Source organism: Primulina tabacum, chromosome 5 (assembly GCF_025594145.1).
Source record: "Primulina tabacum isolate GXHZ01 chromosome 5, ASM2559414v2, whole genome shotgun sequence".
NCBI lineage: Eukaryota > Viridiplantae > Streptophyta > Magnoliopsida > Lamiales > Gesneriaceae > Primulina > Primulina tabacum.
Window position 1 is genome coordinate 40,499,157 of NC_134554.1, and position 25,535 is coordinate 40,524,691.

The 25,535-nt window shown below is 34.3% G+C and overlaps 2 protein-coding genes across 5 annotated transcripts; one reads left to right on the forward strand and one right to left on the reverse strand.

Annotated features, from left to right (window-relative positions):
- Nucleotides 1–9,244: 9,244 nt before the first annotated feature.
- Nucleotides 9,245–17,212, reverse strand: LOC142547677 (uncharacterized). 4 transcript variants are annotated; one of them, XR_012820713.1, is made up of 5 exons: nt 17,031–17,211; nt 16,132–16,276; nt 12,127–15,265; nt 10,654–10,831; nt 9,245–9,872 (listed from the first exon to the last, which is right to left on the reverse strand). XR_012820713.1 is itself a non-coding variant. In XM_075656069.1 (4 exons), the coding sequence occupies exons 2-3, from the start codon at nt 16,183–16,185 to the stop codon at nt 12,167–12,169; spliced, it is 3,153 nt and encodes a 1,050-aa protein (XP_075512184.1). In that variant the 5' UTR covers nt 16,186–16,276; nt 17,031–17,212; the 3' UTR covers nt 9,245–9,872; nt 12,127–12,166. The 4 variants fall into 4 exon arrangements, 2 of the variants coding, with proteins under 2 accessions (XP_075512184.1, XP_075512183.1); XR_012820714.1 differs by lacking the exon at nt 17,031–17,211 and adding an exon at nt 15,703–15,728 and having other exon boundaries at nt 16,132–16,275; XM_075656069.1 differs by lacking the exon at nt 10,654–10,831 and having other exon boundaries at nt 17,031–17,212.
- A 637-nt stretch (nt 17,213–17,849) lies between these two features.
- LOC142547678 (putative pentatricopeptide repeat-containing protein At3g23330) lies at nt 17,850–20,686 on the forward strand. Its single transcript, XM_075656070.1, is given in 4 exon segments — nt 17,850–20,342; nt 20,345–20,396; nt 20,399–20,416; nt 20,419–20,686. Coding segments are annotated over 4 exon segments (2,457 nt in total). The 5' UTR covers nt 17,850–18,074; the 3' UTR covers nt 20,538–20,686.
- Nucleotides 20,687–25,535: the final 4,849 nt, after the last annotated feature.

The window sequence follows — 25,535 nt, forward strand, 5'->3', positions numbered from 1 at the left end:
ATAATCTTGTTGCAGACTACAGGCTCCTATTGGAAGTAATGTCTATTCTGGACAAAAAAAAAAAAAAAAAGGAGAAAATGCCGATCAAACTCAAACAAACTAATGATGAAATGGCTGATTTTTTTTCTTTTTCCTTTTAATGTTTTTGTCTTGGTTTCTCTCTGATCTGATTGATAAAAGTTTCCCTTCCCTGAAATGCTTTGTTCACTCTGTGATAATGAACTGGTGAAAATATTTTGCAGGTGTTGTCTCATGTGTTGCCAACACAATTAACAACACCCGTACTAACTTGATTTTATTCAGGGGGAGAAAAATTCTCATATTAAGGGGGAGTTAACTGAGAAATTGATTTTGATTTGATTTTGTCCAGAAAGAAAAAAAGGGTAGATTGAAAGGAAAAATAATCTTGAATTTCAAGATTGGAAATAATATCTTCCTTAAATTTATTGATATGATTTTGGAATATTTAAATATGGTTTTGTCTCCTAGATATTGTGAAAATTATTAAGATATTTATGCTAAGATTTTTGTGATATGATATCCTTGTTTAAAAAAAGTTCGTGGGCCTTTTGATTGATCATTCACGCATTTTTGTACATCGTGGTTTTCAGAGAAAAACATTCTCAAGGACGTTGCTATTTTGAAGAGTGTTGTTACTCGTATTGCCATAATAGTTGAAGACATTTCAGACAACACGTGTGCAAATGTTGGCTGAAGATCGGGTTTTGTTGCTCTAAGTTTTTTTTGGCATCACATTTTTGCTTCCATATTTATGTTTTAGTGTTCTTGGTTGTTTTAGAAAGCTGTTTATTTCTCAAAATGTTGAGGAAATTGATTTTAGTAGTAATCGCTATTGATATTGTTTTCGTGTAAACTCATTGGTTTTTATAGTGATTAATTTTTGCCCTGAGGCACCGCAGCGCACAAGTATTTATATTTGTGCAAATTTAATCTTGTCCATCGTATTTATTTAAAGTTAATTTTTGTTACAAACTTTAATATTCCGCTGCATGTTGTCGTAAATGTTGTAACATTTAGCACAACACTTAATTATGATAAAACACAAATTTACAAGCTTACACTGCTACTATTATATAAATTCACATCTGTCAAGCAATTAACCCTAACAGTAAGAACATAAATTTTAAATCAACACATTCATATTTATATAGCATTTCATGATAATTATGATAAATTTCAAGTTCACGTAATAATTGTGTCATTTGAAATTCATTATACTATGTATTACTAATGTGTAAATAAGTAAAATGTGAATTGAATAATTGATTTATTTTTTCGTTGAAAACAATAAAACTGTAATCGAAATCCATGAATTTAAATACATTTCCATAAGTGTAAGGATGACAATTTGCTCCAAATTCGACGAACAATTCAGTACTCGACCCGAATGGAGGAGGTTATGAGGATGTAGATGGGTCTTAAAGAATCTTATCCATATCGATCTGAATACCAGATTAAATTGATATATCTATATATATAGTATTGTTCTGCTGCCTTTCAACCATATCTACCTTTATGCCCAATAATGATGTGTCATTCACCTATTGGATGTAATGAAACATATCAAAATTGTACATCCAATATATAATTGACACATCATTGGTAGGCACAAAGGTTGATAAAAGTTGCTAAGCATCGTAGAAAAAATGTATATATTGATGTTTCGAATATTGTATTAATTCTATTATGTTTTTATTGTGAAGAAAAATACTAATACAGAGTTGATGTTATTTTTTAATGATAATGAAGTTAAGGTAAATTGTTTTTAATATTCTTTTAAATTTTTTATAATGTTTAATTTGCTAGTTTTTATGTTAAAGTTCTTTTTTCTTAATATTCTCAACAATTTAGTAAATATCCATAACTTACTAAAAATAATTCAAATTTGAGAACATACAGTAAATAGTGATAATATGATATTTGGGTAGAGTACTGATATTCAATCATCCAATGAGTATGAGGATGAATTATATACCCGATGGGGATGAGAACAGAGACGATGATGAACATAACAAATGAGGGTAAGGACGGTGCATATGGGATCTTATCAAAACTCGACTCATTGTCATCCCTATCTAAGTGTAGGTTCGAGCTGGCCCATGAGATTTGACATGAAGTTCTTTAATGGGCCCATGGGCCTTGCCAGCTGCACGTGGTAAAAGTTTTTATGTCGGTCCGTTCGGCGAAAGAAGGCCCAACACATGCTCGGTGCCACGTGGATGAAATTGGGCCGTTATTGATTTCCAATTTTTTTCTTCAAACTACAATTTTTTTCCTACTTTTTCACCCATTTGTTTATTTCGATATAATTTATTTTTATATTAAATTCAATTTGAAATTTTATTAAATTGGATTAAAAAATATTAAGTAACTATTTTAAGTTTAGGTTACTCAAATTGGATTCAAATTAATTAGGTTGTCACATAGAAGCTATTTTTTAAAACGAAAACAAGCTTAATTATTCAACTCCGAGGATTTAAATTACCAATAGTTTTTTTATTTATTATAAATATAATAAAATCTACAATTATTTATCTTTTATTGAAAACTGTTGAAAATAAAAGATTTGAATGTTGAAAAAGTAATAGTTGAATATTTGAATATTGAAAATAAGAGTTGTAAATATTGAAAATTAGTGTGTGATGATGTATGTAATGATAAATTTATTTTAAATTATTTATAAAGAAATTCTATAAATAGTCTCACCATTTGTGAAGAAATTCACAGTTGAGTTGAGAGAGAAAAATTTTATAAAGTGTGTAGTTTGGTAAATTTTGAGAGTTTGAGATTTTTACTTTTTACCATAAATTTTTACTTTTTCATAACACGTTATCAGCACGAAGCTCTAAAAGTCCTCCATATTTTTCCAAGCTCCAAAACAGAAGAAAAAGGTAACAAAAGTAATAATATTTATTTTACTATTTATTTATTTATTGTGTATATATTTAATATATAATATAATGTTATTCAGAAATAATAAAAATAAATTTTTCAAAAACTTGTTATAAATCATGGGAGGATGTTAAGACGACATCCCACACTCCCGGTAACGGATACGACAAGTATAAAAGCCTATAAAATTTTTAAACAAAATAACTTATGACACCTCATTATAATAATATGATGTGATATACATAATTATTTAAACATGACTAATATTATATACATCATATTATTACCATAAAATTATACAAATACATACATTTATTTTTTTGTATACCAACGGTCATAAACGGTAACAAGACGTCTAGTTTTTGGCCCTATAAATATGATCTCACAAACACATTCAATCACTCCAAATTTCTCTTCTTCTCTAAACAATTATTCTTCATCAAATTTTCGAAGAAAAAAAAGATGGCTTTCTCAAGGTTATTTTTAATTATTTTGGTTATCATACTCACGAGTCTTGTATTTATCGGATAATATCCTCCTCGTGTGTTTTCTTTATTTTTACAAATGCTTGTACTTGTTTTTTATCTATTACTTTGTATTTCAATATTCATTAACTAATAAAATGCATCGTAATTTTTTTTAGTACCACCATGTCAAACTTGGCAAATATCGAATTCATTGATCTTGATATCCCGTGAAAAAATTATATGCCATGGACTCTCGATATAGAAATGCATCTTGAGTCATTGGGTCTAAATGAGACCAGAAAAGAAAACGGCATATCCACAGCACAAGAAAAGGCAAAAGTCATGCTATTTTTGCGTCGACATCTCGACGAGGGATTAAATGTGAATATCTAATTGAAAAAAATCTCATGACTTTGTGGAAGGGATTAAAAGAAAGATTCGAGCATATAAGAGAAGTTATACTTCCGACCGCCCGGGATGAATGAAATACGTTGAGATTCCAAGATTTTAAAAAGTCACCGATTACAACTCGGCGATTTATAGAATAATCTCGCAATTGAAATTTTTTTGGTACGAGATTACTGAATTGGAAATGCTTGAAAAAACATTTTTCACTTTTCACGCATCGAATATAACATTACAACAACAATATAGAGTGCGTGGATTTTTGAGATATTTTGAACTTATCGCCTGTCTCCTTGTGGCGGAAAAGAATAATGAGCTGTTAATGAGAAATCATCAGGCACGACCCACTGGTTCAACGGCATTTCCTGAAGTAAATGTCGTAAGCAAAAATGGATTTAAATCTGGAAATCAAAATCAAAGTTATAGACAAGATTTTGGTCGAGGACGAAATCGAGGTCGTGGTCGTGGACGTGGAAGTGGTCGTGGTCGTGGACGTGGCCGTGGTTTTGAAAATAATCGAGATAGTTACTTTTATAACTCATCTCGTCCCAAACCATCCACTGAAAAGACATCATGAGAATACGAGTGTTAATGAGAATCACTCAAAAAAATTTGAAAGTTCTTGTTTTAGATGTGGTACTCCAGGACATTGGTCCCGTATTTGTCGAGCCCCTGAGCATCTTTGTAAACTTTATAAAGAAATAATAAAGGGGAAAGAAAAGGAGACCAACTTCACTGAACACAGTGAACCTTTGAGTGATTCAACTCATTTTGATGCCGGAGATTTTCTGATTGATTTCTCGGACAATAATCAATTTGTTGGTGGAATAAATATGTAAAATATTTTTATGTACTCGTATAATAATGTTTTATCATGTGTTATATTTTTACATATGCATTGTATTTTATTTTATTTTTATAAATGTATTTTCAGTAATTTTATTTCATTGCATATTTTTTTGAAGTAAAAGATATGGAAAATGCTATGAACAAAGCTGAAGTTTACATACCTGATAGTGGTACAACGCACACTATTCTCCGAGATAAAAGATATTTCTTGGAACTAAAACCAACAAAAACAATGGTGAATACAATATCAGGTCATGTAGACTTTGATTAAAGGTTGTGGGAAATCACAATTTTTGTTACCTAATGGTACAAAATTTTTGATCAATGATGCTTTGTATTCACCACAATCGAAAAGAAATTTGTTGAGTTTTAATGATATATATTCTCATTGGTATGATACTCAAACAATGAATGAAGGGAATGAGAAATATACGTGTCTTATCACATATAAAGCAGGAAAGAAATATGTGATTGAAAAACTACCAATGCTCCCTACTGGATTGCATTATACACATATAAGTCCCATTGAATCAAACATGGTAGTTGATAATTCTTCAATATTAACCAATTGGCATGATCGATTATGACATCCTGGTTCAACAATGATGCGAAGAATTATAGAAAATACACATGGTCATCCGCTGAAAGACCAGAAGATCTTTCAGAATAATAAGTTTCAATGTAAAGCATGTTCTCTTGGAAAACTTATTATAAGACCATCACCAGCCAAAATCCAAACTGAATCACCAATGTTTCTTGAACGTATTCAGGGTGATATTTGTGGACCAATTCATCCACCATGTGGACCATTTAGATATTTTATGGTATTGATTGATGCCTCCAGCAGATGGTCACATGTGTGTTTATTGTCAACTCGAAATGTTGCATTTGTAAGATTACTTGCTCAAATAATAAAATTGAGGAATCAATTTCTCGATTATACAATCAAGAAAATTAGACTTGATAATGCTGGTGAATTCACTTTTCAAACTTTCAATGATTATTGTATGTCTATGAGAATCATTGTTGAGCATCATGTTGCTCATGTGCATACACAGAATGGATTGGCTGAATCATTGATTAAACGTCTACAACTGATTGCTAGACCAATGATTATGAAAACAAATCTACCTATTTCCTATATGGGGACATGCAATTTTACATGCCGCTGCATTAATTCGCATTAGACCAAGTGCATATCATAAGTACTTCCCATTGCAGCTTGCATTTGGTAAAGAACCAGACATTTCTCATCTGAGAATTTTTGGATGTATGGTGTGTGTGCCTATTGAACCACCTCAACGAAAGAAAATGGGACCTCAAAGAAAGATTGGAATTTATATCGGTTATGATAGTCCATCAATCATTCTATATCTTGAACATCAGACATGCGACGTGTTCACAGCACGTTTTGCTGATTGTCATTTTAATGAGGAAATCTTCCCAATATTAGGGGGAGAAAAGAAATATACCGAAAAAGAAATTGCATGGTATGTATCATCATTGTTACATCTGGATCCAAAAACAAAATAATGTGAAAAAGATGTACATCAAATTGTGCACTTGCAAATAATAGCAAATCAAATACCAGATGCATTTACTGATGCAAAAAGGGTAACTAAATCATATATACATGTTGTAAATGCTCCTGCTCGAATTGAAATTCCAAAGAAACAAATTGAAAATACTCATGATGTCATAAAACGCCTGAAGCGTGGAAGGTCAGTCGGTTCCAAAGATAAAAATCCTCGAAAAAGAAAATTCATAGAGAAACACGATTATCACAAAATAGAGAACGATGTTCCTGAAGAAACACATGATGATGAAAATGTTCTGTCAGAAACACAAACTGATGAGAATCATGAAATCTCTATCAATTATATTAATACTGAAAAAATATGAAATCGAAAAGATATAGAAGAAATTGATGATATATTTTCTTATAATGTGGCAATCGACATCATAAATGATAATGAAGATCATGAACCAAAATCTTTTGGTGAATGTAAAAATCGACAGGATTAGATAAAATGGAAAGATGCCATCCAGGTTGAATTGAATTCGCTAAATAAACGTAATATTTTTGGACCTATTGTCTTTACACCTGAAGGTGTAAAATCTGTTGGATACAAATGGGTTTTTATTCGAAAGCGAAATGAGAAAAATGAAATAGTAAGATATAAAGCTCGACTTGTTGCACAAGGTTTTTCTCAAAGGCCTGGAATTGATTATGAAGAAACGTATTCTCCCGTGATGGATGCAATTATGTTTCGGTATTTGATTAGCCTTGGCGGTATCTGAAAATTTAGAAATGCGTCTTATGGATGTTGTTACAGCTTACTTATATGGATCACTTGATAGTAATATATATATATATATATATATATATATGAAAATCCCTAAAGGATTTAAGATGCCTGAAGCACAAAGTTCAAAACCCAGAGAATGTTATTCTGTGAAATTACAAAGATCATTATATGGGTTAAAGCAATCCGGCCGAATGTGGTATAATCGGCTAAGTGATCACTTGATGAAAAAGGGATATGTAAATAATTCAATATGTCCTTGTGTTTTCATTAAGAAAACAACATCCGGATGCGTAATTATTGATGTATATGTTGATGATTTAAACATCATTGGAACGAACAAGGAAATTCAAGAAGTTGTGTCATACTTGAAGGAAGAATTTGAAATGAAGGATCTTGAAAAAACCAAATATTGTCTGGGATTACAAATTGAACAAAAAGAATGTGGAATATTTGTTCACCAGACAAATTATACAGAAAAGATCCTTAAACGTTTTAATATGGATAAATCAAATTCTTTAAGTACTCCAATGGTTGTTAGATCATTAAACATAGAAAAGGATCCATTCCGTCCATGTGAAGATGATGAAGATATTCTTGGTCCAGAAGTACCATATCTAAGTGCTATCGGTGCCCTTATGTATCTTACAAATTGTACAAGGCCTGATATATCTTTTGCCGTAAATTTATTGGCAAGATTTAGCACATATTCAACAAAGAGACACTGGAACGGAATTAAACATATATTCCGTTATCTACGAGGAACGACAGACTTGGGATACTTATCTGATCCACACAAGGCACGTTCTCAAACTGGATATGTATTTACTCGTGGTGGCACTGCAATTTCTTGGCGTTCACAGAAACAAACACTCGTAACAACTTCATCAAATCATGCCGAGATTATTGCACTACATGAAGCAAGCCGTGAATGTGTGTGGTTAAAATCAATGAGCCAACATATCCAAATCTCATGCGGATTATCATTCGACGAGAAGCCTGTGATACTATATGAAGATAATGCTGCATGTGTTGCTCAAATGAAAGAAGGATACATAAAAAGCGACAGAACTAAACATATTCCTCCTAAGTTCTTCGCATTCATCAAGGAGCTTGAGAAGAATAAATATATTGATGTTCGTCACATTCAATCAAGTGAAAACTCATCAGATCTCTTCACAAAGGCACTTCCTACGACAATATTCAGAAAGCACATATATAATATTGGGATGCGCAATCTACGAAATTTGTGAAGAATTATTCGTGTCAACATGAGGGGGAGTTTATGTGACTGCATTCTTTTTCCCTTACTATGGTTTTTATCCCAGTGGGTTTTTCCTAATAAGATTTTAAACGAGGCAGTACAAAAACACGTAATGAAGACATCATCATATCATGATCATCATCACAAGGGGGAGTGTTGAAAATAAAAGATTTGAATGTTGAAAAAGTAATAGTTGAATATTGGAATATTGAAAATAAGAGTTGTAAATATTGAAAATTAGTGTGTGATGATTTATGTAATGATGAATTTATTTTTGGATTATTTGTAAAGAAATTCTATAAATAGCCTCACCATTTGTGAAGAAATTCACAATTGAGTTGAGAGAGAAAATTTTTATAAAGTGTGTAGTTTGGTAAATTTTGAGAGTTTGAGATTTTTACCATAATTTTACTTTTTCATAACAAAAACAATATTTTTAATAATATTACAAAAAATATCTAGTTAAATAAAATATATATGTGTGTGTGTTTATATGATTAAAGAGTATCTAATTAAATAGAGATGTTACCTTAATGATATTTTTCATAGTTTCTGATTTTTATTTTCAAAATATAAAGCTAAGACAAAAACTTGTGTGAGACGGTCTCACAGATCGTATTTTGTGAGACGGATCTCTTATTTGGATCATCCATGAAAGAGTATTACTTTTTATGTTAAGAATATTACTTTTTATTGTGAATATCGGTAGGGTTGACCCGTCTTACAAATAAAGATTCGTGAGACCGTCTCACAAGAGACTTACTCATCGATTAAATATTCTCATATGCATTGTCAGTTTGTAACCAAGGTTTGTGACGTTATGCTATTTATTTAAGTGAAAAGTAATATTTTTTAATAAAAATTATATTTTTTATGGTCGGATTAAATCGAAAATTTGTCAAATAAAATTAACTCGTCTCATAAAAACGATTATTGACTAATTTTAATACTGATAAATTTTATTATTTGATATTTTTGAAGCAAATTTTGATCTGAAATTAAATAACTTGTGCAAATAATTTATCAGATTCTTTATACACAAATTAAATACCAAATAATAGATTGCAACAAACAAAGGAATTCGATTATAAGGAATACTTGTTCGGTACATGAACTATGTCCAAATGAATCAACTTTATTAATTCAAGACAAATCAATAGAAAGATTAGTCGAAAACATAATAACTTCAAAAGAGAGCAATAAGATTTCAACATTGTCACACAGACCTCTCAGAAATCAACTTACATAGCTGCTTTAACCTCAAAATATCCAACAAAAATTTACCCTCAAAATAAATTCAATGTTCCTCCTTCAAACTATTTCGAAAAATGCTTGTAAGTGCTCATGTCGTGAATTGTAACTAAGGAAGGTCGACGTAGACATAGACATTGCACAGACGCAGCACGAGTTGGCGCTTGTTTCTTTCAAAAACTAATTACGTGTTGTCCTTGACACGGACAATAGTCCAGAGTCGTGGCTTCCCCACCTAGCCTTGATTCAGGATCCCACAGATTCATGCTTGATCTGCAGGCGTCTCTGATAAGTAATTTTTTTTCCATGCCAAGCAGTCAAAATTCTTTTTTCCCGTGTCTTTCCCTTTTGTTAGACGTGGCACTTGATTTGTTGGCCTTTTGTCATCTTTTTACCATTTTCATGCTTTCAATCAACCTACAAATACACAAGAAAATTTAACAATACCCGCAGAACTCGAACAACGAATACAATAAGAAATTTTATTTAAAACATCGATGCAAGTCCCGATTATCAAATCCGTAATATATATCAATCACTTTGTGACTCCACCAAACATTCTTTCCATACTGCTTGGTGATACAATGACTAATAGCATTTGACCCAGGTGTAGCATGAAATAATCTGAAACAGCCCTCTCAGCCTTTTGCACACCCTTCTATGTATTGCATACACAATATATCTTCTCATCAATCCATAGAACATAGTTTATTTCAACTCCATCTACAACTAGAAGGACCCCCCAGCCTATTCGTCCTCTAGCTGTATATCACTGGAATGTGAACTCCCGCCAAGCAGATTAATCATAGTTCGTGAGTGGCCTTTATTTAGTCTTCAATGTTGATCTCAATATGTATTTTTGCAGCTTAAACAAAATTTGGTTGCTTGGAAAAAAAAGTGCAAAGTGCAGACATTGATGAAGTGCTAGAAATATCAAAGCATAAAAGACCCCTAAAATACCAGCCAAAGTTGAGTTATTCTCAAAGAGTTGTGAAAGGTGGAATCTACTGTTGGTGTATGACGTTTGGCACCCAAAAAGCATTACAATGTATTGAAACTTGGTAAATGAATTCTAAATAGGATACCATATTTCTCGGAGTTTGTCATAAAATATGCTATACTTATATGGAGTTTAACATGAAATACAAACATCAAATCACAGGAAAGTTGCAGACGCACTAAACACACAGAAGGGTACCTTCAAAGTCAGCTGACTGAAACTGTATGATTGCACAGGTGGGAGCACTTCACTAATTGGTTTGACTTCTAAAAAACATGTGGTACGCAACTGCTACACTTCATATCTATTCGGATATCATTTGATTTCTAGAAAGACAAAAAAGTGTCCAGCCTTTGATGTTTTTGAACTTCCTCCTCTGTAAGAGTCGATGCTTGGTATGAATATTTGGACCAAAAAGAAGTACTAAATCACGAGACAAGTAGTTAAGGATTCCATTTGCAATGTAAGGCAACATGTGTATCCCTCATGACAGAATTCTTCATTATATAGTCACATTCACCAAGTAAGCACTATGTTAGTCAAAAACATTCTCGTCTATCCAACCAATTAATGTGTAGCAAGATTCGCCTTTTCAACATGTCTAAACAGAATATGGATCTGAAAAAAGAGACTGAAAAGCTTTGAAATTGAGGGGTGCAACCACCGATGGTAACATATGCAAATTAACTGAAATTCTGTAAAAGAAAGCGACAAAAGTTCCCAAAGTTAACATCATAATGAAGGATGAAACTTGGGGCACCTGATGTACTTACTACTCACTGCGAGATTTTTATTCATTGGGTCATCAACTTAGCTGAGGCTGTTCATACATATCGTCAAGATCCAATAAGAAATTTTTTCCAAAACAACAAGAAAATAGCTAAATACACTGAGCCAGGATGCAGGCAAGACAAGCGAGTATGGATTAGGGAAAAAAAGATTGACAACTCAAAAATGAATAGAAACTACAGAATAAGATGAACATTAAACTTGCAGATAGTATGTTGTTTATTTTGATGCAAAATATTTATACATGCAAAAGTATAGCACAATTAGGGCGAAAAAGAAGGACGTATCAACAATGATGTGAAATTCCAGATAGAGAATGAGATGAATATGAAACTTGTAAATATTTATCTTAATGCCGTATATTAATACATGTAAAATATATATGTCAACACTAATTTGTTGAATGATTACCCAGCACAATTCTCAGAACTGAACAAGGTACTCTATTAAACTGAGCCTCACAAGCCAAATGCGAGAAAAATGTAAGGAATAAAAATAAGCTGCTGATAACCTAGATGTTTCTGAGGCATTTTACGTATTTCCAGAATAGCATGTACTAAAATTTTCAATGTTCATAAGACAGATTGGACTTTATCATACCTCTTTTACTGAAATTCCACTGCAATCACGATGGAGAAAAAAAGGGATCACATAAACAAAAATCAGAGGCTAGTAATCAATCAATAATCTGCGTTTCCTCAATCATAATTATTTCCCCTCAAAAACAACAAGCATTCTTAAAGGATAAAAAATTAAAAATACGTGAATATTGATACAAAAATGATGCGTCAACAAGAATACTTGACAAAATACAGAGTACCACATGATTTAGTTTCTATAAGAGAACCATATATATAAAGTGATTTTGATGAACAGCCTTACAGTTGTTATAAAGGCGATGCTTCATATGGCATTCTATCTTCTATACTTTACGAGCCAATGTCCGTTGTTTGGTTGCATGCTGAACAACTTTGTCCTCCACCGGAAGACCCTTCCGTCGCCTAACGGCATCAATGAGCTTCCTGGCTGTATTCTGCAGGACACTGGAACCATCTCCAAATTCTTCGAGTTCCTCTTCCGTTTTGGGTACAAAAAAAGGATCCTCTGAAAGTGTTTCCCAATGGCTTAGAACAAGTAGAGCACTTGATGCTCCAGAAGTCCATCTTCTTAGCTCATCAGGAAATCCAAAACTTTCTGCGACTGGCACATATGCATGTACAGTGAATAAAGGGGAACCTTCTTGCATTTCCTCCTTGATGACTTGAGCTCGTCTTCGAGCAAGTACTGCATACATTGGTCCCAAATATTCAGTCGGGGTGTTCAATTCACAAAAGTACATAGCTTCAACAAGCCTAGGCTTCCTCTGGAGAACAGCTGCTCTGCAAGCGTCCTTGACTGTGCTCATAACTTGTCCTGTGGAAATGCCATAATGCTCCGGTTGATGTAGAGAAGAATTATTCTTGTTAGACTGTTTTTCCATGGGAGATATGTAAGTCTCAATAATAAAAGCCAAACCCCACATAGGTTCATCGCACAAAGGACCAGCGGAAGTGGCTAACTGAAATCCAGACAATACACTGCTCTCTAAACTCTCAGCTTCTTTTAACAACATTCCATCCATTAAAAATGGTGATTCTCTAGATGCATCATTGCAGTCACGTGCATCTAGAAAACCTAATCTTTCAGAAACATAAGGGGAGCCCCTGATAAGAACAGAACCCTCTGTATAATTTTCTCTCACTGGAGTAAGGAGAATGTTAGGACCAATATGTCTATGTCCCAAAGCCCAGATCCTTTTAAAAAAGTTTTTCCAATATATTCTGCATCTCTCAACCTGATCCTTCTCTATCTCAGAAGTTCCAGATAAGAAATCACTCTCCACAGCCTCTGTCATCCTTTTCTTGATGGCCTCACTTAGATTCGCTTTTTCCACAATACTACACCTCAAACCTTCCAAGTCATTCACATGTCTAGATTTACCTCCAATTATATCTCCCAGTGATTCTGATACTTCATCTAGAAGCTTGGTAAGAGTAGCTGGAAGTTTCATGACCTGCACTCGTACAACACACCTACCATTCGGTGTTGTCCTCTCAACATAGTCAGAGCTCCCACTCAGTAACTTCAGATTCTCCAGAGGAATAGTCATCCCACCCTCAATTGTCTCTTTATATGATACGAGTGGAGGAGATACTTCCAAACTCACCTTTGCAAATCTTTCCTTCAGATCGTTAATACACCTCTCTAGATGAACTTCTCCAGCAGCAGCAAGAACGTGCTCCCCTGTAGCAGAAACAGAAATCTCGACAAAAGGATCTGCACGGTTTAAGAGCCGCAGCCCTTTCATCAGAGCTCCCATTTCAGCAGGATCAGATGGCTCGATTGCGACTTTAAGTGTAGGTGAAACCTGGAAAACCATGCTAGAGAAAGGCCAGGAATTGATAGTAGATGAAAGAGTAGCACTTTTCAATATATACTGCCCAAGCCCTCGAATAGCAACAATATTTCCTGCCTTAGCGGATGCTACTGGTCTCAGTCCTTGACCCATCATTAGATACAAAGATTGCAACTCAGCTACCTGGACATGCTTCTGATTTGATTCCACCTTCAGTGGATCATATAATGCTGAAAGCACAAAAACCCTCTGTCCCGCAAACAGAACCCCACTGAAGACCCTTGCAAATGCAAGAAAGCACTCTCCTGAATCTCCATCATCTAAAGAATTATCTACAATTTCTTCTCGTGGGAGCATCTTCAAGGGAACAGCAAACATCTTAGAAACAAATGCAACAGACGGTGCATAAGGGCCAGAATCACAACTCTCAACAGATTTCCTCACAAATTCTGCCTCGGTAAGGGCACCTGAGATATCTCCATCATCCAAGCCATCTCTTTTAGGTAGCAATCTTGATATTCGAAGAGACTGTGCAGCACGGGGATCTGGAATGTATTTGGCCACCATTGACAAGATTGTATCCGACAATGGAAGCCAACGCCTCATGACAGCTTGAAGCACAGCTTTAGGATCCTTATTTTGAAGTTCACGTGAAGGTATAGATAGATTGAAAGATTTGATTACCTTGTCAAGAACCCCTCTATCTCCGCTTGCTTCCAAAGTACTCTGATAAACTTGCCAAAGTGGCTCCAATATAAATTGAACAAACATGGGCCTAGTTTTCGAACCACTGCTGATTCCCTTCTTGCCCACAATCATCTTAGTTTTAGCATTGAAATAATGAGGTCCCCATAATGCTCTTTGCAATGCAGCTGAGCTTGCCCCAAGCTTAGAAGCATAGAACTCTGCAAAATCAATTATTCCAAATCCCCACCCATCAAGAGCACATGCAAAGACAACATTTCCTTTCTGAGGTTGAAAAGTATCCTCCTCATCATTCTCAATAAGCTCACAATTATCGTCACCTGCATCACCAGATGAAACAAGAGACAAAATAGAATCCACATCTGATAAATACTTTTCTGACTTGTAAGCACTGACTATCCCATTAACCTCATGTATGATTCTCAACAACCTATTGTATGCCTCCATAGGGCTCAACCTCAACTCACATATCAACCGATCGACTTTATTCAGAACTAAACATGGTGTCAGTTTCTCAATCCATGTTTGACGCAACACAGCGTGAGTTTGAATATGAACACCCTCCACAGCATCCACTAGAACCAATGCACCATCACTCAACCTAGCTGCTGTAGAAACTTCACAACAGAAATCCATGTGACCTGGTGAATCTATTAAATTGATGGTATACTCTTTGAACTGAAGGGCAATGGACGAGCTCTTCATAGTTATTGCACGCCGCTGTTCCTCATCCAAGTAATCCATGAATCTAAGCTTACCAGCCTGCTTTGGATGGAGCAGGCCACCACCATAAGATGCGATTAAATGATCTGCAAGCGTAGTCTTGCCATGATCAACATGCGCAAGAATGCAAATATTCCGGATCAGCTTGCAATCATTTCTATCATGAACAGTAGATGGATTATTCTTCTCTGCCAAGACCTGACAAGCAAAGATCAGACAACAAATTAGCCTCTAATCGCTTTTCTTTTTGCTACTTGATAATTTGGATATCTTCCCCTTAACAGTATCATATTGTCAAGTGTTTTCCTCTTGATATCAACTTAATCCAACTACTTGAGTCAGATTCCTTACGTTTTAAATCTTTAAATTGTTTTGGGTGACCACTCTTTATTAATATGCTAATGTCTAACCAGAATTCCCTTTATTTTATATAGCACTAAGCGTGTGGAATCTGGCCGCCTGGTTATTTTATTCCTAAATCTCCATATCTAATTTTCTGTTTCTGTGAATAATTTGTGAACACGGTAACATTTATATCCATCACTTCATGATGATTCCGTGAATTCAAGCAATTTCTTGATTTTGTGAAAGTAATTTATATGATTACCATGCCTTTCAAAACAATTGGTGCTTACCACAAACATCTTCAGGGAGAAAGAATCTGCACATTCAAATAGAATCTTCTATTCATTTCTGAACAGAAAATGGAAAGAATCTAGTCTAGTGTGTCGACAAATAACCTAAAGAAAACTAACGGAACACATATACAATGTTATGACACTACTAGCACTTCTGATGTAAAACACGGTTGTATCTTTAGCTTCGGTCAGGTGGCCTCTCAGCCTAGCCTCCAACTATAACAGACAGGGACACGATATTTCAATCAAGCTATGCAGGGAAAGTAAAATGAGCATCTTTCAAATGCCAGGACATTGAACAAACTAGAGCAACTATGCTCAATTTTAAACATTCTTTAAAAGAAGCTTCTGCGAGAAACTAATGGAGAACAAGCAGAGAGAGAAGCTTTGATACATCAAATATCTCCGCGGTAAAAGATGAGTTACCTGTTTATGTTGTATTTCTTGTACGTTGATTTCACAAGATATCTGAGCATCCATTCTAACAGGTGAGGAAGCTAATTCAATTGAAGCACTCGAGACCTCACAAATCCCAGCCACCTAGATCGTGCACAACTATGCTTCAACTATTCTGCATGTAAACAAAATAAAAATGGCCTGGTAAAGATTTGCTGCCAGGAATTGACAAAAATCGAAATTAATACAAAAAGTCCACTAATTAGTAGCAGTTAAAAAGGTAAATTGAGTGATAGGGAGCCAATGTCCAACCATTTGCAGGTCTTTGTTAAGCACTAAGTAACACATAGAAACAAGCATCATCAACAATTCAATTGTCAGCACCAGGAAAACAAATAAGGTAAAAAAGCACCATTGCCCATACCACAATTAACAAAAATTAACCTTGTTCCGCAATACAATCTGATTGAGACATGTGCACTCAGAATTAATACGAGACTATTAAAATATGTACAACCGTTGCATATGTTATTATTATTTTTAAATGATCAAATATTATTAAATTATTTTCAATTCAGAAGAGATGTTCGATTTTTTGTTTAGATTTTTTTCAACTTAAAATATGGAGTGAAGGAAGTTTTCAGTATGATTAGAAGTGTAATTGTGAAATTAAATATTTTGATTTGCTCTAACGTAATTACTCTATCCTCTCAAGCTTAATAATATAGTATAGATACACACTGAATGAAGTAGCAGGAAGCTTCGATTACGCCCCGTAACATCAAATATTGAGTTCACAGGAAGAATTTCCTGGTTAAAATAAATATACATCTCCCAAAATCTGCTTCAGGAACCACGCGGGACCCATTCCATAATCACACATCAACGTGAATAAAAAGAAAAAAGAGAAAAAGAGAAAAAAAGATTACCAGCAAACGGCGAAACCGAATCTCTTGTCCGCCCTTTTGATTTTCTTCGCCCGATTATTTCAATCTATTGTTTCTGGATGGAAGAAGCGATCTCTACGGGGTTTAACAAGAAAAAAGAGCACTTTTTACGGAACTGTGTTGTTTAGGTTTTAGGTTATCCTGGCGGAGGAAAAGATTAAATTGGAGTAAATTAAATATTAAGTCTAATCCTAAAATCTACTTCGCGAGAGAGTTTTCATATTTTATATAATTAACAAGATTTATTAATTTAAAAAGATCATATGATTTACTTTAATAATTATTAAAATTCCAAATTGACCCCCATTTTTTAAAAATCAAATAATTGATGGAATTTTACAATTCAATTTTAATTTAATCCAAATTCTATTTTTTAAGGAACCATACATAGCGTAAATCTTTTTACCAACTATTTAATTAAAATGAAAGATCTGATTTTAACCAAATTGCTTGTATACATGTTTGATTCTGTTAGAAAACGATTTCATTTACGGTTCAAGGATGATGTTGCAAGTACATTAAAATTTGTACATCAATTTATACAATATAAAAATTAATTTGTCAAAATTTTATTATACATCGAATACAAAATCTTGTTATATAATTGTTAAATCTCATAATAATAGTTGTAAATAACGCTACGAACCAATTTTTTTCTCTTAGATTCAAATGAAAGTTAATTATTTCATTATTTGGCAATTATATAACCAAATATTATGAATATCTGAATTTCTATTAAAAAGAATTTTTTTTTATAAAAATGAATTTGTTTATGTATATGAAATCACAATTGAAGTACGCTCATGTTTCTCAAGAAAAACTAACAAGTGATGCATTTCGGTTCTGGTTTTGAAATCGAAACCAAAAACCCAATTTCGAATTTCAATTCTGATTTGGATTCTTTTCGTTCGAACCCATCGTAGCTGCTGCTGTATGCTAGTAACAATGGAAGCACTTACGGTGGTTTAAGGTTAGGGAGATTTTTCAGGTCGGCATTTTAGCGAACACCTTTAGCTTTTTCTTAACATGCTTACATTTACACCCATGAGAAGTCCTGTGCAAACCGTCAAGACCTTGATGAATGATCCTGCATCTATCAAAACAAGCTCCCAAGCCAAGCAACTGCATGCCCAGATAATTAAGTTTAAAGGGAGAGGTGTTCCTTTTTTTGAATTTACTACTATCATTCTGTCCATTTACTCTAATTTTAGCCTCTTGCAAGACTCCCTGTCACTTTTCAAAGGCCTTCGATCGCCACCGACCAAGGCCTGGAAATCCATCATTAAGTGCTGTGCTTCCACCGGTCATTTTGTGGAATCTTTAACTTTTTTCAAGAAAATGATGGTTTTGGGGAAGAACCCTGGTAGAAATGTGTTCCCTTCTGTGCTGAAGACTTGTGCCCATTTGAGGGACTTAAAGCTTGGTGAGGCTGTGCATGGATGCATTGTACAGCTTGGGTTGGAATCTGACCTTTTCACTGGGAATGCGTTGATGAACATGTATGCAAAGTTGGAGTCTTTGGATGGTAAAAATGTTTTGGATGGTGTTTCTGAGACAAACAGAACATGTGGATTTGAAAAGATTATCAAGAAGTTACGAAATTCACATGAATTTATTCAAGATTCTGAGTCGTGTTTAGCCATTGTCATTGAAAGTAGTAGTAGTGATCATATGATTAGCGATGGCTCACATGAGACAGGTCAAGATTTTGGAGGGCAAGTGTTTGATGTTGATCAGATAGAGTATTTCGATAGTAGCGTGAAGAATAAGTTGAATCCTTGTGGTGGAGAGACAGAAATCCTCGATGGTTTGAAAGAGAGAAAGAAGGGGACTTTGCCCCAGGATAGCGTGACTAAAGTTTTTGAAATGATGCCAATTAGAGATTTGGTGTCATGGAACACAGTTCTTGGAGGATACGTTCAAAATGGAATGTATGAGGAAGCTCTTATGACAATTAGAGAGATGGCAATAGGGAATCTGAAGCCAGATTCTTTCACTTTGTCTAGTGTGCTTTCGATACTCGCATATCGTCAGGAGTCCATGAACGGAAAAGAGGTTCATGGATATGCCATTAGGCATGGTTTTGATAAAGATGTATTTATTGGAAGTGGTTTGGTCGATATGTATGCAAATAGTTCACGGGTGGAAGATTCATATAAGATTTTTAGATCATTGCCTGAGAAGGATAAGGTTTCTTGGAACACGATGATAGCCGCGTGTGTGGACAATGGCTGGTTTGATAAAGGTTTAGAATTGCTGAGGGAGATGTTGATGGCTAATATCAAACCTGTGGCTTTCACATTTTCAAGCATTGTGCCAATATGTTCCCAATTGACTATGCTCTGTTTGGGTAAACAGCTTCATGGATACATTATTAGGCATTGGTTTGATAATAATATCTATGTAGCTAGCTCCCTCGTGCACATGTACTCAAAATGTGGTAACATAAGGATTGCTCAGTGGATTTTTGATAAAATGGAATTTCATGATGCAATTTCATGTACTTCTATGATAATGGCATATGCAGTGCATGGTCACGCCCAAGATGCAATTTTGTTGTTTGAGAAGATGGAAATAGAGGGGGTGAAGCCCAATCCTCGATCTTTCCTGGCTGTTCTGACCGCCTGTAGCCATGCTGGATTGGTCGATAAATCTTTGAATTATTTTAGGAGTATGACTCAAAATTATGCAATTTATCCATGCCTGGAGCACTATGCTGCCGTAGCAGACCTTCTTGGTCGAATGGGTAGACTGGATGAAGCTTATGAGTTCATATCTAGCATGCATGTTGCACCAACTAGTGGTATTTGGTCCACGTTGCTGTCTGCATGTCGAGTACGGAAGAACGTTGAACTGGCTGAAAAGATTGCAAAAGAAATGTTTATAATTGATCCTAAAGATAACACGCCATACCTTCTCCTGTCTCATGTCTATGTTTCTGCTGGGAGATGGAAAGATGCGATGAAGTTGAGAACTAAAATGAGAAAAAAGGGGATGAAAAAGATGCCAGCTTGCAGCTGGATTGAAGTCGAGAAATCGATGCATTTTTTTGTGTCAGGAGATGGAAGCCTCTCAAATGATAAACAGATGAACATGGCACTGCAAGATCTTCTGGAGCAGACAGAACTCGGAGACCATGTTCCAGACTCAAGTTAGGAGCTGTATGATGTTGATGAGGAGTGAAAAGACGCATTGTTTGTACACAGTGAACATCTTGCGATAGCATTAGGCGTTGTTGGTAGTCCTCAAGGAACGTCAATTCGGGTGGTCAAGAATCTCAGAGTATGTACAGATCATGGCATACTGCTACAAAGTTCATATCCAAGATGCTGAACAAAAAGGTCATCGTTCGGATAATACTCGATTTCACGATTTTCAAGTGGTAAATGTTATTGCAGAGATTACTGGAGAGGCGAGGAGTTATATGTCATAACGTTGAACGTTTTCGGGAAGAAAAGACGAGCTTCCAGGGGACTAGAAAGGAGCTAGTTTCTTCCATTTATTTCTTGATACAGCCAAACATTTTCAAGTTACCTATTATGTAGCATATGACGAACATCAATGTATGCAACATGGCATAGAGATCGAGGATTCTAATTTTTTTAAATTTAAATTATAATTGAAATAATGGTGCTGCTATCCTATCTGCTGGTCTTTGACTAGCAGTGGTTGTAAGAAATAGAAAATCTAAAAAAAGAAAATAATATAATATTTACTTCACTAGTTCTATTGTCATTTCACTTATTTGCCTTGAGTAACTAATATTACTGATTGCTAACTAATAATAATTTTATACAATTTACTCTCCAAAAGAAGTCAAAACATGAGTTCACCGTCATACAAAGATCAGAAACAAGTTGATTGTCGATTGTAATGAACTAAGAAAACCATTGAACGGTGATTTTGGTTCAGAATAAATCTAGCAGACGGATTAGGTCAAGTAATAGTGATTAAATGATAAGTCCGAGTATCATACTCACATAGATCAACGTTCAAATACTAGAATATTAATTATTTTTCTTAATTTTGGGTAATCAAATGAGATGAGATAAATTAGTTAAAACTAAATTAAACAACTAAAATAAATTAACTAAAGCGAGAAATCCAAACTAAAAAAGGTGGAATATTAATTTAGACAAAAATTCAAATTCTTAAAACAATTAAGGCACACAACAGTGATGAGACATGTTTATAATCTACGTCTCAAATTCAAATTCAATAATCAATTGCTTAATTCACGACAAAATTCCTAAATTATTTATTAAACGTTTTCTCGAATTAATAAACTTAATTAAATCTAAAAATCCAATTATTCATAACTGAATCCAATCAAATTCAAATCCAATTTTTTAAAAACTTCAATAAATTTTGAAATTTGATGGTCCAATTATAGTTGATTTGATTTTTGAGGGAAGGGAAATGCATTAATATCAATATTATCATTAGAATCAAACTCATTACCTTTATTACATATCTTCTGTGTAGTGGTGAGGTGAGTGTTCTGCTCCTTTGCATCTTCCATCTTTGATTTCACTCATCCAGTCATCATTTTCCTCTACATCTGTAAAATTCTGCTTCTTTGGTTCCTCGTCCTTGAACTTAATCATTGTACTCACTGCATTCACTCTTTTCATATTTTTCTTAGCATTACTTGGCAGTGTTCCAAGGGCTTGATTTGCTAAATGACCGGCTATTTTACACATTTGAGCTTCCAACTTTTGCAAGATAGTATCATGATTTTGAGGCCTCGTTTCTGCCCCTGTGATATGTTTCATCATAACTTCCTTATAAATTGGTCTGTGATCCCCTTGCTTGAATCCTGGAGGTGCTGCAGATACCAATAATCCTTATTGTGTCCAACTTTTCATCAGATCTACAAATAATATCAAATTAATTCTGACAATTGCAAAATAAGGAATAAATTTTTATAAAATAAAATCCTTTTTGGATTCAGGCTTATCAACCATTTTTTTAGTCAAGAAAACTAGTCAATTTTTTTTTTTAAGAATTATAATTGACTCATCTAAATGATCGAGTGTTAGGATCAAGTGCTTACCAATAGCATTAAAATTATAGCCATTAGCCAATGAAAAACTTATTTGCTTATATTTGTGACAGAGTGCGCCTACTTGGGTTGTAATGAGTCAGGCTGTTAGATTCATGAGTCTGAGGAAGTGCCTATCTATCTACTGGTCATATCTCATATCCCTTCAAGATCAGTCTTATTATTTTCCTTCCGCAGGCTTTGTCCCAGCAAAGACATTATTACCCGTTAAGATATCGGGTAAAAAACTTTTACGGCCCAAAAAAAATAATATACTGAAAATAAACCAAATATCAAACAAAATATTTGTTACAAGCGCTTACCACTAGGCCAAAAGCTATAACTCTTAGCCAAGGCGCAACTTTATTTCTTTATACTTGTGGCAGCGCAGATTGCACCTACTTGGGTGCTAATAGGTCGGGCTGTTAGGCTCATGAGTCCAGGGAGGTGCGTATCTATCTGCTGATGTTGTCTCATATCCCTTAGAGATCAGTATTACCCTTTCCTACCGTCGGTCATGTCCCCAGCAGAGACATTATTACCCGTTAAAATCTGGTATCACTCTTTTACGGCTCACTTAGTCAACCAGATCAAGCGACACAACGCCAGGAGCTTGATGCATGAGAACTTACCAGGAGATCATCCATCATAGTACTACTCTTACTCATGCACGCTTAACCCAACATCCCCCCAAGAAGTATAGAAATATGCTTCTTGGGTGATTTGAACTCATGACCTCGCTTTGATACCAATTGTTAGGATCAAGCGCTTACCACTAGGACAAAAACTGTAGATGTTAGCCAAGGTGCAACTTTATTTCATTATACTTGTTATAACACAGAGTGCACCTACTTGGGTGCTAATGGTTTGGGCTGTTAGGCCCATCAGTCAATGGATGTGCGTGTCTATCTGTAGGTGTTGTCTCATATCCCTTAGAGATCAGTCTTACCCTTTCTCTACCGTCGGCCCTGTCCTCAGCAGAGACATTGTGTTACCTATTAAGATCTTGTGTCACTCTTTTACGGTACTTAGCCAATCAGATCAAGCGGCACAACGTCAGCAGCTTGACGCATGAGAACTTATCAGGAGATCACTCATCTCAGTACTACTCTCACTCATGCACACTTAACCCGACAATATTGTTTGGCCCTATTGTTGTCTTAGCTTAAAGAATTTTATTCCATAAAGTTAAAACAAAGCAAAGACATAATGTTTGAATTCATAAGAATAAAACCTAGGAAGGATAAAGAAAATCTCGGCATAGTTGGCACGATTTCTCCTTTGAAGTTGTCTTCCTCATCTCTCTCAAAATCTAATAGCTTTCCTCTTCTTCCAAGTCTCTCTTCTTCTCTGCTGCTATCTCCTGCGTAAAGTCTTGTGCCTTTTCTCTTTTCTCCCTTCTTTGCTTCATCTTTTCTCTGCTTCCTTTCTGTACGCCACCTTTTATCTTTCTTAACGAGCCTAATCTTCCAACTCCTTAAAGCTCATGTCAAGTTCAAAAATTATAGATAAGATTGTAGATATTTTATTTTTCAAATGTGAGGCTTCATCTCTATCAAGATCTTTTTTTTGGTATTTTGTTGCTTTTGAAGTCTTATACAATTATCTAATCTCCAAAACTAGGATTTTTCTTTTTTATTCAAATCATTTAATATTAATTCAAATAAACACATAATTAAGAATAACAATTACAGATAAACACAAATATTATAAAATTAAACCCCTAAAATCTCTATAAGATTTGGATTTATCAATCCTCACACACTTAACCTTTGTTCTTCCTCAAAGAAATCAGAGAATAACATATAACTGAGGAATATTCGATGATTCACAATAAAAATAACACAATCAACACTTTTTAACCTACCAAATTCCGTCACACTCAGTTCAAATGATCACATTACAAAAATCATAAAATTCACTTTAATTGCAACTTCAAAACTCAAGCATTCACTAAAAAAGATCAAGATAATGAGACATATATAGTGTGAAGTCAAAACTCATATTCCTCAAATGTGTTTTAATTCAAGGAGTGCTCGTATCTTCTGATATTTTTTTTAAGAAACTCTCTATAAGCTCATCTTTCATGTATTTCTCCACTAAATGTTGGAGGAATATGGCCCAGTCAATAGTTCTTTTCAAGCTTATAATGTTCGGTCACGACTTACGGATATAATAAAGGTATGGAGATTCAAAATAAGAGAAAATAAACAATTTAATCATACATCGCACTCCTTCATCTCTTATCTTCCTCCCCTTATTGAATTTTATCATCCTCCATCTAACTTTTTCATCTTCTTTCTACTTTCATTATTTAACTTTAATCCACCAGCTTATTATTATATATCATCTTGTATCTTTTTTTTTCTTTTTTTTTTTTATCTTCCACATACTTTCCTTCATATTCCTCATCTTTTTTTTTTCATTTCCTTTAGCTTCTTTTTTCACAATAGTCTAACTTTGATCATTTTCAAACTTTCTTGTTTTGTCATCTTCCTTCGGCTTTTTTTCTTCTTCATTTTGTTTCAATCCTCAACAACATTCCCTTTTATTTCTTTTCAATCACTACACCATACAATATTCTTTCCTCCTCCTTTCTTTTATAATTATATTTTTTTCTTCAATTCACTTCCCTTTCTTCATATTTTTTTTACAATCTCCTCCAATTCTTATTGTCTATTGTCAACACAAGAGAATTATGAAAATTTTAAAGCGTTAAAAGAAGTCTATTGTTCATGTTGTCTCTTTTCTCCCTTCTTTGGTTCCTCCTTTCTCTGCTTCCTTTCCGTACGACGCTTTTTATCTTTCTTAATGGGCCTAATCCTCCAACTCCTTGAAGCTCATGTCAAGTTCAAAAATTGTAGATAAGATTGTAGAGCTTTTATTTTTCAAATGTGATACTTCATCTCTATCAAGATCTTTCTTTTGGTATTTTGTTGCCTTTGAAGTCTTGTAAAATCATCTTATCTCCAAAACTAGGCTTTTTTCCTCTTTTATTCAAATATATGAATATTAACTCAAATAAGCACATAATTAGATATAACAATTACAGATAAACACAAATATTATAAAATTAAATCCCTAAAATCTCTATAAGATTTGGGCTTACCATTCACCATTCTAGTACTACTATCACTCATGTACGTTTAACCCAACATCCTCCCACTCAAGAAGTATAGAAATATGCTTCTTGGGAAATTTGAACCAATGACCTAGCTCTGATACCAATGGTTAGGATCAAGAGTTTACTATTAGGCCAAAAGCTAGAGTTGTTAGTCAATGCACAAATTTATTTTTTTATACTTGTGGCAGTGTAGAGTATACCTACTTGGGTGCTAATGGGTCGAGCTGTTATGATCATTAGCCCAGGGAGGTGCATGTTTATCTACTGGTATTATCTCATATCACTTAGAGATCAGTCCTACCATTTCTCTACCGTCGAC

Bases quoted from the DNA above. Each gene is read 5' to 3' on its own strand.
- LOC142547677 (XM_075656069.1), bottom strand. From the start codon at position 16,185: ATGGATGCTCAGATATCTTGTGAAATCAACGTACAAGAAATACAACAT. The intron at 15,266-16,131 runs GTAACTCATCTT...TTTGCTTGTCAG, and splicing joins AAGAAATACAACATAAACAG to GTCTTGGCAGAGAAGAATAA.